Raw genomic sequence first — 16,673 nt, 5'->3', positions numbered from 1 at the left:
ACTTGATAATTTTGGGTACTATTTTGTATAACTAGAAATGGAGCATTTCCCAAAATGTGTGGCATCTCATCCAATAGGTTTGAAAGCAAATATTTTTGTTTCTGTACTGACCCTCTGATACAGACAGTGAGGTTGCATGCTGTACTTTGCTGATGATGACATTCCAGTGAGTTGGTGTCTAGGTCCTTCAGGAAAACTTACAAGTTATAAAAAGCCACAAGAGGTTTCTGAAGGATTTATATGCCTGAGGATGAGAGTTTCCTAGGTAACTTAATCGTTTTCTCCCCTGATTCATTCTTTGTAATTAAGAAATCAATGGATTGTGTGTACTGTAGCTAGCCAAATTGTATTGGTTTTTGTCTATGTATTTCTTTAGGTTTGTAAGCAGAAGCTTTATGAACTTTGCTGAATCTTCATTTGGTTCATAATGCTCATAAGTATTCACAAATAGTGAACGTCATTGTCAAATTATTTTCTTTGTATCCAATGGAATTTGGCCTAAGTGTGAGTGCCCCAGCTCTTTTGGTCTTCCATTGGCTTTCATACAAGACTATTCATACAAGACTATCTTTCATACAAGACTATTTTTCATTCCTTCACTCTAAGTCTATATTTACCCTGAGAGTTTAGGTGTGTTTTCTGTAGGCAGCTAATGGATGGATTTTCTTTCCTGATCCACAGAGCTGCTCTGTACCTTTTGGGATGATTGAGATAAAGGGTTATGTTGCCATATGTGTGTGTGATCCAGTTATTTTTGCAAGAGTATTTTTTATAAGTGGCCTGTCGGTATTTTTTGCAGGATTAGTTTAATTTTAGCAAATGCTGTCAGCTCTTGTTTGTCTGAAAAGGTTGTTATCTCTCTCTAGTCTAAATGATAGTTTCATAGGGTACTGGGCTCCAGATTTTTTTCAGTCAGTATTTTTTTTCAGTCAGCATATGTCATTCCACTCTTTCCTGGCTTGTAAGATATATGGGATGTCTATTGCTATTCTAATGTTGTTTCCCTTATATTTGAGGGTTTTCTTCTCTCTTGCTACTGTAAGTAGTCTGTTTTTGTCTTTTTTTTTTCTTTTTGGGTCACACCTAGCGATGCACAGGGGATACTCCTGGCTCTGCACTCAGGAATTACTCCTGGCAGTGCTTAGGGGACCATATGGGATGCTGGGAATCTAACCCGGGTCGACGGTGTGCAAGGCAAACACCCTACCCGATGTGCTATTGCTCCAGCCCCCCTGTTTTTGTCTTTTTTTTAATTGAATCAGGGCGGGGAGAGGGGCCGATTCCACCCCCACTCCCATCCCTCGAGGCCCCGAGTGTCACATCACTGCAGTCCAATAGGCTCTGAAAAAGGTGGCAACCACCGCGCTGCCGAGGAGAAAAGGTGGGACAAACACCTCCCTCCCCCCGTCCCTGTGACACGGTGCTGTAGTTTAGTCCAGATGCATTTCTGCCAGAAGCCGCTGGGTGCCAAGATTGGTCTGTGTGCCTCTGGAATCATGGCCATTAGGGAGCCAGTTCATCGTGGCAAGTCGGGTCCTTGTTGGGGTAGGGAGAGGGGCCGGTTCAACCCCCACCCATCCCACGAGGCCCCGCGTGTCACTGCTTTTTCTCTAGTTTTGGGCAGGAGCAGACGCTAGATCATTTATTTTCCATTGCTCACTTTGTATATCTGGAAAGGTCACGTAGCCGCACACTTGGGAGGAATAGTCCTGTAGCCACATACCGGAGCCATGCTTGTAGAAGCTCATGGTCGCCGGGATTCCATGTGGAGAAAGCGGGGAGACTGCACCTGCTCCATCTGGGGGTCCCGGAGGTATGGGCTTGGTATGGGGCCTGGAGAATTCTCCGGTGTTGTGCTGCCCGCCGGTTTTCTTCACTGCTGAGTTGTTTTTGTCTTTTGATTCTACTGTTTTTATTACTGTCTTTTGGCATTCTTTTGTTTGAGTCTATTTTGTTTTTTACTCTTCTTTAATCTGTGCAGGAGACTCTCAAGATTTCAGGAAAGTCCTCAGTTATTATTTCTTTGACCAGCTGTTCTTCCTCTTTCCCTTTTTCCTCTGCTTCTGGTATTCCTATTATTTATCTTGCTGTTATCTATCAGAAATCTTAGATTCTCTCCCAGTCATTTACTTTTCTTAATACATTCTGGTCTTGGTGATAGCTAGTATTCTGTCTTCAATATCACTGTTACAGTCCTCTGTGTGTTGGACTCTTATGGACTCTTTGATACCCTGGATCAGTTCACATTTAAGTTGCTTGAATCTTTTTTCCAGTGTTTGCTATCGTTTCATTAATGATTTACTCATTAATGAGGCTTGAGGATTTATTTGGATTTGTGATTTTCCAGGACTTATGACCAAGTCTGCCAGAATAGGTGAAATCCTTTGTCTTAACCATTGTTCTAAGGATTTGTGGGTGCTACGATTTGAGTTTCAGGTGCCAGATATCTGAGTTTTTATCCAACTTGTTCTTTTTCTGCATTGCCCTTTATAATCTATTGGTCTAACAATATGTGTTTAGGATGTTACTTCACTGCTGGTCATGTAGTTCGGTGTCTCAATATATCTGTTTGTATAGAAGGGTTAAAATGGACATATTTGAGGAAGCATTTAAGACCTAAGAACCCTTGGAATTGGTGGGAATGAAGGGGTAGTTTTAGGTCCAAGAAGGATTTTGAAGGGGCTTCCTGGGTCTCAGACCCAGGAAGAGGTCGCAGGCAGCAGGGCAGTCTCGGGGCGGGATAGGAGCTGACACTGTTGATTCACCTGAATGACAAAATAGACCAGATTCAGTTTCTGAGGCCTTGAGGTCATGTGCTGGATTTGAAATGGATTTGGGAGGGTCTTCCTCAATCTGAGAGACCCGGGCCTAGGTCTCCTGTGGTGCATGGGTCCCAGGGTGGATGGTGTCTGGCCCATAGTTTTTTATATATACAGTGCTACTTCTTCGACCCTCAGAATGTCAGTAACCCACCACCAATATTCCAAGATTCATCTCTCCCTCTCCTTCTTCCTCTTTGTGTCATTGGTTGTTCTGTTGGCACTCTTTCAGAGTTTTTTTTCCTTTGCGAACTATCTTATCATTTGCTCTGCTTCTTTTTTTCCATTTATTGGCGAGGTATCATTTGGTGATTATTTTTTTCCTTCTGACTCCGCTTCGCTTTGTATGATATTCTCCAGTTCAATTCAGGTTGAATGGAATTGTATGTTATTGGATATATACACCACAATTGTTTCTTCTATTGTTGGGCACTTGGGTTGTTTTCTGACCTTGGAAAGAGGTTTTAATTTTAAAAGAATAGTCATTTTCTACCCAGCATCTTGCCTGCTTTTTTCTAGAGTTCTTAATTGTGTATAACAAAATCATCTACACCTTTTTTTTTCTCAGAGTCAGTCGGGAAATATACTGTGTAGTATTGTGTATGGGGGAGGGAGGTTAGGATATCCAGTTTTGAGAAATTGAGTGTATGAACCCCAAAAAGCAGTATTTTAGAATAAGTAGCTATGGACAGAACTATGATGAGCAATTCAGAGATACAGTCCATTAACCAACAGACTTTAATAACTGAGAACCTGTGTTCCACATCTAGGCCGGCCCTGATTTGAAACCAGTTCTGCTACTTACTACCTATATAATCGTGCTGAATGTTTTATTAATAACAATAGAAAATAATTTAGTGACTCAGATCAAAGTTAGATTTAGCTGGTCTTCTCAGGGAGCACCTGAACTCTAGGTAACTGCCTGAATCAGAGTAGGATTGAGTTTTATAGTCTGAGGAGAAAAGAAGGGGTTATATGGTTGAAGTTAGGCTAGGGTAGCATTTTTTGTTAATTGCCTTGAAACTTTTGGTTGGAAACTCTTCCAGTTTTCCTACCTCTTGCTCAATAACGTTGGTGCAGTCCCAATTGATAACTGCCTAATTACTTTTCACAAGTTGTTTTTGCAAGCCTTGTTCTTTTTCTGTTAGTCAGGGTTCATGTGTAAGAGAGATGAAAAAGAAGGGATGAAATGAAAAGAAACAATACCCTCTCTGCTATCAGTTTTAATTCTCTTCCATTAGCAATATGAACACAACCAGTTGATTAACTGCCTAGAAAATTCAGTAAAGCAAAAATAAAATAAACGAAAAATGAGAATTTTCAGGAAAGCAACATAGAAGAAATTGGATCCAACAAAAATGAATTAAGAGTTTGGCACAGATACAGAAAGAAAGGGGCAATCTGCATAGAAGAAAAGGTGTATGTGTTTAGAAGCAAAGGGGTGTGAAGATTTAAAAGATAGTGAAATCTTTTATGTGGCTGAAGTAGAATGTGCATGCCAGATAATGTGATTTTATTTAAGGGCCAGAGAAATAGTTAAAGTGTACAAGGATATACCTTGCATGTGTGAGGCCCTGACTTTAATTCCTAGCACTGTTTGTCTCTCTGAGCATGACTGGATGTGGCCTGTTCACTCCTGAGCACTGCACCTCCTGACCTAACCACTGAACTACCAGTCCAACACCAATGGGCCAGAACACAGCTGGGTCCTATGTAAGAATCAAAAACAAGTATGAGACATGATGTGAAATGCCACAGAAGTAAGATAATCTAGGGAGCAGAGCCCTCTGAAGCCCTAAAGCTTTTAATATCAGTGAAGAGTGATTCAAAGCACCATTGTTCTTGGCCACCAGGCTGTTTGTAGAGGATTTGACACCACCTCATTTCTGGGGCCTTGAGTCACCTGGAAAAGATGAAGAAGGAAACTCATGGAACCAACATAAAGAAATTAGAAATGATCAGTGAGGATCTGGCCACAGAATGTGCCAGATCTGGTGTGCCCACAAAGGATGTTGCTAATGGTGAATGACTCGAAAAAATTTTCGTATAATCTCTTTTGTCTCCCACTAAAAATCCCTTGGCATAAGCAGCCGTTGGGTACTAAAGATTGTCACAAGCTGTTAAAGATCTTGGCTTCTATCCACCATCACACTCAAGCAAAGTAAACCTTTTCCCAGAGCTCCTGCTGTATTCTTGAAAAATCGTTTTCTCTATTATTTGGAGACACTCCCAGCTGTGTATTTTTTGGAAATGAACAACAATGTATCCTGTAACTTCTGTTAAGACTTATTACAGTGAAAGAAAATGTTTCAAGTGTAAGGACTTGTGCCTTTCATTCTGGATTAAAACAATTTTAAGTGATAAGTGAACACCTCCTTTTCACTTATGAAGGCAACCATTGTTCCCAGCTCTTTCTCCTGGAGTTTTAAGCACTAAACGCTGCCATAGCTTGCTCTAAAATATAATTAAAGCAAACCTCTGTCTTATAGTTACCTGTTAGAAATTTCACATTGTCTATCTAGTTCCCAGAGAGTCAAATTTTTGCTTTTACTCCCTCCTTAAAGATTGTTTATATAGTGACTAGGGCGATATCTCAATGGTCAAGTGTACAACCATTGCAAGGACCCAAATTCTATTCCTTGAACTGCATGACCTGCAGGGTATGACCCTGAAGACCCCTAAGCACCACTGGGTGAAACCCTGCGTTTCCTAGTATTGTTGGAACTGATATCAGCAGATGGCTAGGCTAAGTGTTGAACCATCGAACTCCCTTCAGCTAAGTATTACCAAGAATGACCCCTGCATCCCCCGAGCTCTGCTTCGAAGGCAGAGAAAAAAGATCAGTAACATAAGTAGTTCATATGCCCTTTAGTGTTATTGCCTATAGCCTCTTAGTGCCAAGTTCATTTTATAGGTTATTGCCAGTTAATGCCTTATTTACCTGAATTTGGCTTTCCACACATCGTGTCTTTGATTTGTAAGAAGTATTCTATTATAGCCTTAGAATGAACAAGACGGAGGGCTCTTAAGATTGAGAGAACCATATTGTTCTATATTTACTTTTAAGCATAGGGAAAATAATTCTTCCATGTTTATGTGTAACACATCACTAAAACCTAAACCTTAGTATTGTGATATTTCATTGGGCTCACATGTAATTATATGTGAAGCTAACAGTAACATGTCTTCTTTAAGAATTAACCCGTCTATATAAAAATGTAGCAGAAATCAGGAGCCCAGGGTCACCCCTGATAATGTTGGTTCCTGAGGTACATTACTGTTAGGGCTTGGCAGAGCTACACCCAGCAGTGTTCAGGAGGTCGTATGGTGCTAGGTATTGAGCTCAGGGCCTCACACATGCAGGTTATGTACTTTAACACTTAAGCTGTCTCATTGACTCTTGACCCATCTGTTTTGGTCCTTACCTTCTGGAAGCGATAGCATAGCAGGTAGGGCATTTGCCTTGCATGCGGCAGACCCGGGTTCGATTTCTCCATCCCTCTCGGAGAGCCCGGCAAGCTACGAAGAGTGTCCCGCCCGCAGAGCAGAGCCTGGCAAGCTACCCGTGGCATATTTGATATGCCAAAAAGAGTTACAACAAGTGTCAAAATGGAGATGTTACTAGTACCTGCTCGAGCAAATCTATGAACAATGGGATGACAGTGCTACAGTGCTACTTTCTGGAAGGTACTAGAAAAAGCCTCTAAAAGCTAGTATGAATTAGCATTAGACGATTAGTACTTCTAATCTAGGATTTGCCTATAACTAGTTCCTTTACTGAAATTTTAAGTATGGGGGGAGAGAAAAATAACCAGTAGTCTATAATATATTGAAGTGCTCTCTGTTCTGGTATGTCTCTCTGATTTGGTATGTCCTGCTCTTGGTATATCTCTCTGATTTGGTATGTCCTGCTCTTGCATTCTCATCAGTAATGTAACTGTGCTGAGAAGGAATGTACAAGCAAAGCACTTGAGCTTCATTTCAGTTTGTTGTCTTTGAGTGTCAGTGGTCAACAATTTGGAGCAAAATATGGGAAATACCATTTACTAAGGACTTCTACTCCCTGCCTTAAAGTCTCAGTTCAAGTTTTAGAAACTGTGTATGGCTTGTACAAAGACTCCATGTTGCAAACCCTAAATTCTTGTCTTGTGATTGAGCCAGTAGCTTTTCGCCTTTGAGCTCCTTAATATGTGACTTCCTGGTAATAATCCTTTCTTCCCAGAGCTTTGCAGAACCACTTAGAAGTATTTATGTTACAATGCCAAATAAAGCCTGAATTCCAGTAAGGAAAAATAGCTTATTCTTGTGATAGGATATAAACAAGCTAATAAGTGATTTAGGTTTCCCTTCTAGGTGGTTGTTGACTCAAAACTGAAAAAAAGTATTTGCCCTTCTCTGGGAGGAAATAAGTACTTACCCTTTCCTTTTAAGTAACCACTACCTGGATATTTGTCTAACTTCACATGAGGACATTTTTTTCTTGGGTATTCATCTATGGTATTTATTACTTCTTGAATGGGTTCTTAACTATTCTAAAGTAGAATAGAATTGACTTAATGTAAAATTTTAAAAAATAACCCACATTCTATTCACTTTTCTGCTATGTTGCCTTTTTTATGTCTATTCTTAGGGTGGTAGCACTGTAGCACTGTCGACCCATTGTTCACCTATTTGCTCAAGTGGGCACCAGTAACGTCTCCATTGTGAGACTTGTTGTTACTGTTTTTGGCATATCAAACATGTCACGGGTAGCTTGCCAGGCGAGATACTCTCAGTAGCTTGCCAGACTCTCCGAGAGAGACAGAGGATTTGAGTCTGGGGGGCTGCCGTGTGCAAGGCAAATGCCTTACCTGGTGTGCTATCGTTCCAGTCCCTGAGGGTGGTATATTCAGAAATATTTGGATATTACAGAGGTAGAATCAGTAATAACAGTATAAATAGAAAGGGTTGAGGAGTTAGGGATGTGGCTCAACTGTAGAATAAAACCCCTGCATCTGTGAGCCCTGCGTTTGATTCCTGACATCAAAAATAAAGGGTAGACTCTATAAAGTGGATTAAACTTTGACCTGTTAGTACTTAAGTGGGGGTGGTGGCAGGAAGATCACTCAAAGGGCTGGAGCTAGTGCTCTGCATGCAGAATCTTTATGTTTAATCCTTAATACCACATGATCTCCTGAGCACTAGCAACAGCAGTTCCTCAAGAACCACCAGGTGTGGCCTCCAAACCAAAAAATAAAATTCAGAAACTTTGGCTTATGAAATGGCTAAGTGTTTCACTCTGGCCTAGCAGTATCTTGACAGAACAGGAGAATTGCTTTAAATATGTCAGTTGCCACATGACCTTATTTTTGCATAGACTGCAAAATTATAATAAAGATGACAGAGTCTTGAGGGTTAGAAAATGGAAACATATATGTGTTTGAGGTATATATAATTACAGAATAGTTCTAGCACTTTTGGTGATCTCTATGGAGTCAGACAGAGTATGTTTGCAACCCAGGTTTTATCTCCAGCATAGCATATGTATGGCCCTCTGATCTTCACCAGGCATGATTTATGAGCACAGAGCCAGCAGTAACCCCTGAGCACTGCCAGTTCTGACCCCCAAAACCAAAAAAACTGATCTCTCTACACTTGGGGGGAAAGTGACCAATGTAAAAATCACCACTGAACTTGAGAATTTTCCTAATTTGAAATATCTTTGTCATTTCAGGAAGAAACTGCTGCTTGTATGGCTGCAGCCATTGATACAGCAGAGGAATCAGAAGCTGTAAGTAATTAGTTCGGTTGGAGAACCCAGAACTTCAACTATGGCATTTTCTTTTATTTATCACTCAGCTGAAGACAAGAGCCCCTGATTTCTATCATTCTCCATAGAATGCCCTGAAAATCTAGACAGTCTTTAGTGTGGATCTCAGCTTTGTAAAATCTTTATCTTGGATAAACTCTGTCTCTAGTTGTATTCTCTGTCTCTATTAGTATAACTGGCTAGTGTGTGGCAAGGCTTCTAAGGATGATATTCCATATTTATATTCTGGCTTACTGAATTCTTCTTAGATGCTGGTATTCTCAATATGCTGTCTACCAAGTTAAAATGAGGTTAGGAAATTAAGAAATTATGGCAAAGACTAAAAACATTACACAATAAATGGAAAGAGGGTTTTTTTCTCACCAAAATATTTTTCTTGGTTAGGTTGAGTGTTCAAGTTGCAAGGATATATAACAGAAGTTGGTGAGGACTATAGAGCAAAGTCAAAATGGTTTGCTTAATGGGGGCTGGAGCGATAGCACAGCGGGTGGGGTGTTTGCCTTGCACGCGGCCGACCCGGGTTTGATTCCCAGCATCCCATTCTGAGCACCGCCAGGGGTGATTCCTGAGTGCGGAGCCAGGAGTGACCCCTGTGCAACGCTGGGTGTGACCCAAAAAGCAAAAAAAAAAAATATTTTGCTTAATGCAGCATTTCCCTCTGACACAAGGATATGTCAATAGTTTTCATTTTTCTGAAAGAAGAGAGGCTATAAATTTGATATAAATGAAGCATCCACTCTTTTACCACTATTCTAAAAATGCCAGTTCCAGGGCCCTTTCTTCTCTAAGTATCCTTAGAATGAGATAAAATGAAAAATGTTGGCAAGATCAATAAAGAGCAGGAATCAGTTTGCTCTCAGAGAGTCAATTAAAATATGCAAGATGTAAGGTGCTTGTAAAGCAGGAAAGTGTGCTAGCTTAATTTATTTTAGATGTTTAAAGCAAATGTTAGTTGAAAAGCCACTGTTAAATAATCCAGCGTACTGGCAGTAGAGGTGTTGATGTGAGACTTAATGAAACAGCGCTTAAGGAATTCCAATTGCTTGTTTCTCTTGTACATCATTTTCTTAACCTTTTGCAGCAAGAGGATAACAGTCCAGAGACCAGCAGATCTTCTGATACTTTCACTACTCAGCATGCTCTGCGTCAAGCTCAGATGTCTAAGGAACTGGTTGAGTTAAATAAAGCCCTCGCACTGAAAGAGGCTCTAGCCAGGAAGATGACTCAGAATGATAACCAACTACAGCCTATTCAATTCCAGTACCAGGTAAAATATTTACTAGGGTACCATGTGTTCATGTCTACCATATTGATTTAATTGAACTGAGAATAAAAAAGCATAGCATTATTTGTGATAGCATAATATGCCTAGTACAACTAGAATTATGCTGTTGGTTTAAAAAAGAGGATATATTCAGGAAAGGAAACTTATAATTTTGTTCTGTTTAATTTCTTATTGGCTATATCATGTATGTGATAAATAATTTGTTGTTAAAATAAATGAGTCCCTTCTTACGGAGAAGTTTTGTTCTGATAACTATGCCGGGGTTCTAAGAAAGAGGCTTCCCTTATGATGATTTGGGTTATAGAGTAAACTATGAAAAGCTTTGTAGTGCAAGTGGCTAAACTGTTTTCCCGTAGTAGTTCGAAGTGGCCTTTGCTATATGTACATTTATTTAATGGCAAATCTTTGGCTTTCAGGCTGTTAACATTACCCTTGCTCTAGACCTCATTTTCCCTCATAGACAGTGTTTACAATTAGAGATAAAGGCATGTTCTTAGCAGGACTGATAGCAGGAAGGGTGAATTGATTTCATATCTAGCTTTATCCTAACACCTCCAAAGTCCTCTATATATGCTATATTGAGAAGTCCCTATAGTGCTTGTGTGTTTCTTTCACATGCTCCCCTAAAATTTTAAAGTAAAACAAGAAAAGTGTCTTTTCATTAAACAAAATTGGTCACATCAGGTGACTTGGGGCTAACTCATGGCTATGTGTTGAGGAATGGCAACTGGCAATGCCTGGGGAACCATTTGTAGTGCTGGAGATTGAACCAGGGTTGGTGGCTTCCAGGGCAAGTGCTTAATCCCAGTACTATCTTTCTCTTGAATCATTTTCACCTTTTCTCCCCAAGTCTAGAGCTGAGAAGGGGTGATAGGGCAACAGGGAAAAGGAGAGAGAGAAAGAAAGAGAGAGAGTGTGTGAGAAGAGAGATGGGGAGGGGACAGAAGTGGGCGGGTGTTGGGGATGGCGTTGGAACATTACATGACAAACTAAATCATGAACAACTGTTTTACTGTATCTCACAGTGATTCAATTTAGCAAAAGTGGGGAAATAACAAAAGGAGAGGTTTCTTCCAAAATAATAACTAAGTTATCAGTAATATTTTAACTTTTTAAACTTAATTTCAGTTTGTGTACATTTATTTATATATGTACATATATATATACATATATATATATCCAACAAATGTATGTGAATACTCTTTTAAAGTAAGATAGTACTCAGAAAAAAATAGTACTCAGAAAAATCAAAGCACTTTCTTACCTTGATGCCTCTTCCTTTAGTACCTAGGCTTTTTCTTAAGCTTTTTAAGCTGTTTATTTTGGTATTATCTCCAAATTTCTTTGTGAGAATTGATAATAAAATTAAATTAAATTTATTTTTTTTTGCTTTTTGGTCACACCCAGCAATGCTCAAGGGTTACTCCTGGCTTTGCACTCAGGAATTTCTCCTGGCAGTGCTTGGGGGACCATATGGGATGCCGGGGATCGAATCCGGGTCGGCCACGTACAAGGCAAACGCCCTACCTGCTGTGCTATCGCTCCGGCCCCTAAATTAAAATTTTTAGACATAATCAATTGACTTCTAAGGTATGGAAGATAAACTGCAGTTCTCTTATATAGCCACCAATGCATAGTGCCTCACCTATGTCTTTCAAAATGATTATATCATTAATTTTGCCTGACTCAATATTTCATGTTTAAATGGTTATAGTACAGGGGTGTTAAGGCAATTTCCTGGCACATGACTGACCAAAATGAAACAGAAAAACAGATAAATCGTTTTTTCCAGCTGAGCTATACAGTATACAATATGCAATACGCTATATTATGTTATATTCTTTTCTTGCATAGTTTTTAAAAAATTCCTAGCTCAGTATCTTTTTTATATCTTTAATATTTTAAGTAAGTAATTTAAAATTATTTCACTCCAAACTTCTAAACAGAATTTTAAAATTCCTCTCAATATGATAAAGCATGCCAGGTGATTTATCAATCTATTTCTTTTTAGAAGATAGCCCTCTAGAGTCTTCTGTCTTGGTTTGCTTTCTCTAAGCTTCATCTCAGGACCACCATCCTGGGAATCTGCTTTATGAAACTCTCATAAGATTGAAACAGGTTCTGTATTATACCTTTTTTTGGTTGTTTTATCCTTTTTGGGGGGAGGTATATCCTTTTGATTTGGTAGATACAACCCCAATGTCTTTCTTAGAAAGTTGACATCACAAATCACGAAATCCCATTCATTGATTGTCGATTTCTAGAGCGGGCTCAGTAACCTCTCCATTCGTCCTAACCCTGAGATTTTAGAAGCCTCTCTCCACTTGGCCTTCCCAACGATGCCGCATTGGAGGCTCTTTCAGGGTCAGGGGAATGAGATCCAGCTTGTTACTGGATTTAGCATATGAATACACCATGGGAAGCTTGCCAGTCTGTCCCATGTGGGCAGGAAACTCTCTACTGAGAGTTTTTGCTCTCTACTTGCTAGTTTCTCCCAGAGGGAGAAGTAGGTTATAAGATATCACTTCTGGGAGCTAGCTTTTAAGTCTCTGGATGTTGGCCGTTGATAGGATTACACACACCTGGGTTCCTCTTCTGGTACCTTCTTGTGTGAGGCTTGTCCGAATGTGTGGAAAGGGGTCTTGAGCATGGCTGTGGCTAGGTTCCGGTGGTCTTTGGCCACCGGGAGCTCTGCTCGGGGCGGGGAGGGAAACTGGAGCCCATCCCCTCCGAAGGGCCCCGGGGAAGACAGCCAGGCGTGCAGGCAAGTTGACATATAAGGGAATATTTTTAACTGAAAAATGCCTGAAAACAGCTAGATTTTTTGTTTTGTTGTTTATTTTGTGTGTGTTGAAACAAGATGATTTTCACTGCACTGAACAAAACTAACTTAAACATGAGGGGAGAAAAAGAGAAGAAGTACACGTTCAAGAGAGAGTGGGTTTCTCCAGAGTGGAAAAAGTCAGCAAAGAGTGGAAAAGTGACAAGCAAGCAAGATGCATGTTAAGGGTAGAACATGAGCTCGAAGAACTATTCAGCTTGTTGTTATTGTTCTCTTCCTCCTCCTCCTCATGATTATTATTATACTTGTTACTTTGACTGGGTTTAAGATTCGACTGTGGGTTAAATTCTAATTGATAGAATTTTCCCTAAAATTTTGGGGCTTTGCTCCATTGTGTTCAATTCCTAGTACTGCTGTTGAGATGTCCATTATAATTTCTTATTCTATTTATCTGATCCATATTTTCTCCCACTGAGAAAATATGGATCAGATAAATACAAAAAAACTTTCATTATTTTTTGTTTGTTTTTAAGCATCATTTAATTCCACATTATATGCCTTTGTATGGGCTTTTATCTCTTAGACTCTATTTAGCCCTTGGTTTATTAAACTTAATATAGAAGTTTGTGTTTTGGGTTTTTTTTTGTGGGGTGGGTGACCACACTCAGCAACAATCAGGGATTACTCCTGACTCTGTGCTCAGCAATCACTCTTAGTGAGAATTGGAGACCATATGATTTGGTGAAGATTGAACCCAGGTCATAAGTGTGCAAGGCAAGAGCCCTATTTTCTGTACAATTATTCTGACCCCTAGAAGTTTGTATTCTTTTCTTGGGGAAGTTTTTATTATTTCTTTTTTGTTTTTGACCTTTTGGGTCACACCCAGCAATGCTCAGGCAGGGGTTACTCCTTGCTCTGCACTCAGAAATTACTCCTGGGACCATGGGATGGTCATGGGACCATGGGATGCCAAGGATCAAACCCAGGTTGGTCACGTGTAAGGCAAACGCCCTGACCTCTCTGACCTCATTATTTCCTTAATAATGTCCCTACCCTATTTCTCTGTCTTATCCTCATTCCTAGTGGTGCTTGGGAGACCATATTCGATGCCTGGATTGGACCCAGGTCAGTTGCATGCAAGGCAAACACTGTACTGTCATTCTGGCACTGTAACATGACTTTTTAGAAAGTTTATTATTGAAGTAACATGGTTACATAATATTAATATTTATGATTTTTGTGTATAAATTTGGGCTGAAGCAATAGCACAGCGGGTAGGGAGTTTGCCTTGCATGCGACTGATGCGGGTTTGATTCGTACTTCCCTCTCGGAGAGCCCGGCAAGCTACCGAGAGTATTCCACCCACACGGAAGAGCCTGCAAGCTCCCCGTGGCCTAGTCGATATGCCAAAAACAGTAGCAACAAGTCTCTCAATGGAGACATTACTGGTGCCTGCTCAAGCAACTCGATGAACAGGGACAGCAGTGCTACAGACAGTGTACAAATTTACTGCACTTTCACCACCATCAAAGTACCTTAACCACTGCCCTAAAGTAACTTCTAGTCCACTACCCCAAACCACCCTGCTCCCTACGAATTTGGTAACTTTGTTTCTATTGTCAAAGTCCAAGGGTTTGTTTTCACTGGATTCTGTCCATTCCTTTGATTTGCTTCTTTATATACCACAGCTGAGTCAGATGATTCAGCATTTGACACCCTCTCCAACTTATTTCATTACACGTGACACCCTCTAGTTTCATACAGATTTTACCAAATGCAAGATTTCATCTTGTGGAGTAGTACTCCATTGAGCATACTTACTACAGTTTCTCTGCCTTGTCCTTTTTGCTCTTAGAATCAAATATGCTTTTTGTTATTGGTTTAGGGTTTTGAACACATCTTGCAATGCTCAGGGCTACCTCCTTGCTCTGTGCTCAGATCTTCCTCCTGGTTTCCTTAGAGGACAATATGGGGTGCTAGGGATTGAACTTGGGTTGGGCACTTGCAAGGCAAGCAACCTACCTGTTGTACTGTCTTTACAGCCCCAGAATCAAATGTACTTCAACTCCTAAACTTAAAGTTAAGAATAAGTTATTTATTGTGTATGTATGCCTTAATTTTATTTTGATATTTTTTCTTTGTTGAGTTATTCTGGTTTACAAGATTATGCTCTAGGACTACAATTTTGCACCTCTTCATTGATATGAATGCCATGCCTATCAACCAACTATCAATATCCCTCTTCCACCATTCTTAAGAATAAATTCTGGGGCCAGAGATATAGGATAGTGAATGAGACACTTGCCTTGCATACATTCAACCAAGTTTTGATCCCTGACACCCTATATCGTTCCTTCATTTCCCGCAAGGAGTGATCCGTGAGCACTGCTGGCTGTAACCAAGAAACCAAAACAAAGCAAAAGAAAAAATTCCTAATCAAAACAATACTTTCTAATCACATATAAATCACTCATTTCTCTAGGGAATAAAGTCAGTTTTTGTCTTAAATACTTTTTTAACCCTGATGAATTGCTGTGGAAAAAATTGAGGATGTATAGGTTCTGATTAATGAGTTATGATAGACCAAGATTCAAATATTTGAATAATTTCCCTTATGTAGTAAGTGAGAAAATTATTAACTGAGTATGGCATAAAAGAGTGATACCATTTTCCATCTACCTAATTGGTCAAAACTTTGAAGTATGGTTAATTATATATCAAATGATGACAAGAATCCAGGGAAACAAGTTGAGAAATATGTAGTTTTTGAGAATAAGAATTGTAATGGTCATTTTGGAGGTCAATTTGACAGTATCTATTAAAATTGAATAGAGGCAATGCTCTGATCCTATAATTCTATTCTATGCCCTAACACACAAATGGACATAGAAAGTATCAAAAGAATATTTTATTATTCTGGGTGAAGGAGATAGCTCAAAGGACTGGAATGTGTACTTTGCATGCAGGGAGTCCAAGACTCATTCCTGGCTTTGCATGGTCTGGAAAACTGAGCTGTAGTCCATGAGCTCTGCTGGTGTGTGCCTCAAAAAGAAAAAGTATTTCATTTGGGAAAAAAATAAAGAATGGGCATATCTGTTTGAAATTACATAAATTCATCTTTGGGACTAAATAAATTTATTTAAAAAGAAAGTTGACTGTGAAATCATGCAAATAGAAATCATATGTAGTCTCTTCATGCCACAATACTATGAAGATAGAATTTTCCATAAAAGAAAAATTGGCGCAAGTTCAAACATTTAGAAACTAAACAAAATACTACTGGACAATCATTGAGTCATATTGGAAATAATTCCTAGCAACAAAAGAGAATGAAGATATAAGCTATCAGAATCTATGTACACAGCAAACGCAGTACTAAGGAAAATTCATAGCAACACAGTCTTACATCAGGGATAAACATAGTATTTAAATAACATAACCACAGATCTCAAAATTCTAGAGAAAAAAAACAACAACAAATGAATTCTAAAGTAAGTAAAATGAAGGAAAAAACTTTTTAAAACTGAGCAGAAATCGGTGATATATTAATAAAGAAAAAAATTCAAAATGACTAAAACTAGGAGCATTTTCTTCTTTTTTCTTTTTTCTTCTTAATCTTTTTAAATTTTCTTATAAGTTAGTTCATAATATTTCATTACATTTACTATTCAAACACTAATCCCACCACCATTACACCTTCCCACCACCAAATTCAGGATGTTTCCATCCCAAGCCCCAATCCCTGTCCCAAAATACAACCAAAAGAATATATTTTGTATTGTCTGTTATGAAGAACTGCTGACCATGCTTACAAAAAGAGAGTTCATATAGGAAATAGTGAGAAGATTGTTCTATTTTGGCAGGAACATTCTCTAGGATATCACTAATGTGTTGTTAATGTTTGGGTGATGTGAGCTTAGGTATATATATCTGAAAATATGTATATATGCATATATATATTTCCCTCTATGATTTGTT

At 39.2% G+C, this 16,673-nt stretch overlaps 1 protein-coding gene across 1 annotated transcript in view; it reads left to right on the top strand.

Moving 5' to 3' along the window:
• The window catches only part of KIF4A (kinesin family member 4A), a 173,626-nt gene that overhangs the window by 85,863 nt on the left and 71,090 nt on the right, over positions 1–16,673 (top strand). The window contains exons 13-14 of the mRNA XM_055121514.1: positions 8,533–8,589; positions 9,710–9,895. Of these exons, the coding sequence (XP_054977489.1) occupies positions 8,533–8,589; positions 9,710–9,895 (243 nt within the window). The remainder of the gene's footprint in view (positions 1–8,532; positions 8,590–9,709; positions 9,896–16,673) is intronic.

The sequence above is a fragment of the Sorex araneus genome, chromosome X (genome assembly GCF_027595985.1).
Source record: "Sorex araneus isolate mSorAra2 chromosome X, mSorAra2.pri, whole genome shotgun sequence".
NCBI lineage: Eukaryota > Metazoa > Chordata > Mammalia > Eulipotyphla > Soricidae > Sorex > Sorex araneus.
This window is presented reverse-complemented; position numbering and strand designations above follow the sequence as displayed.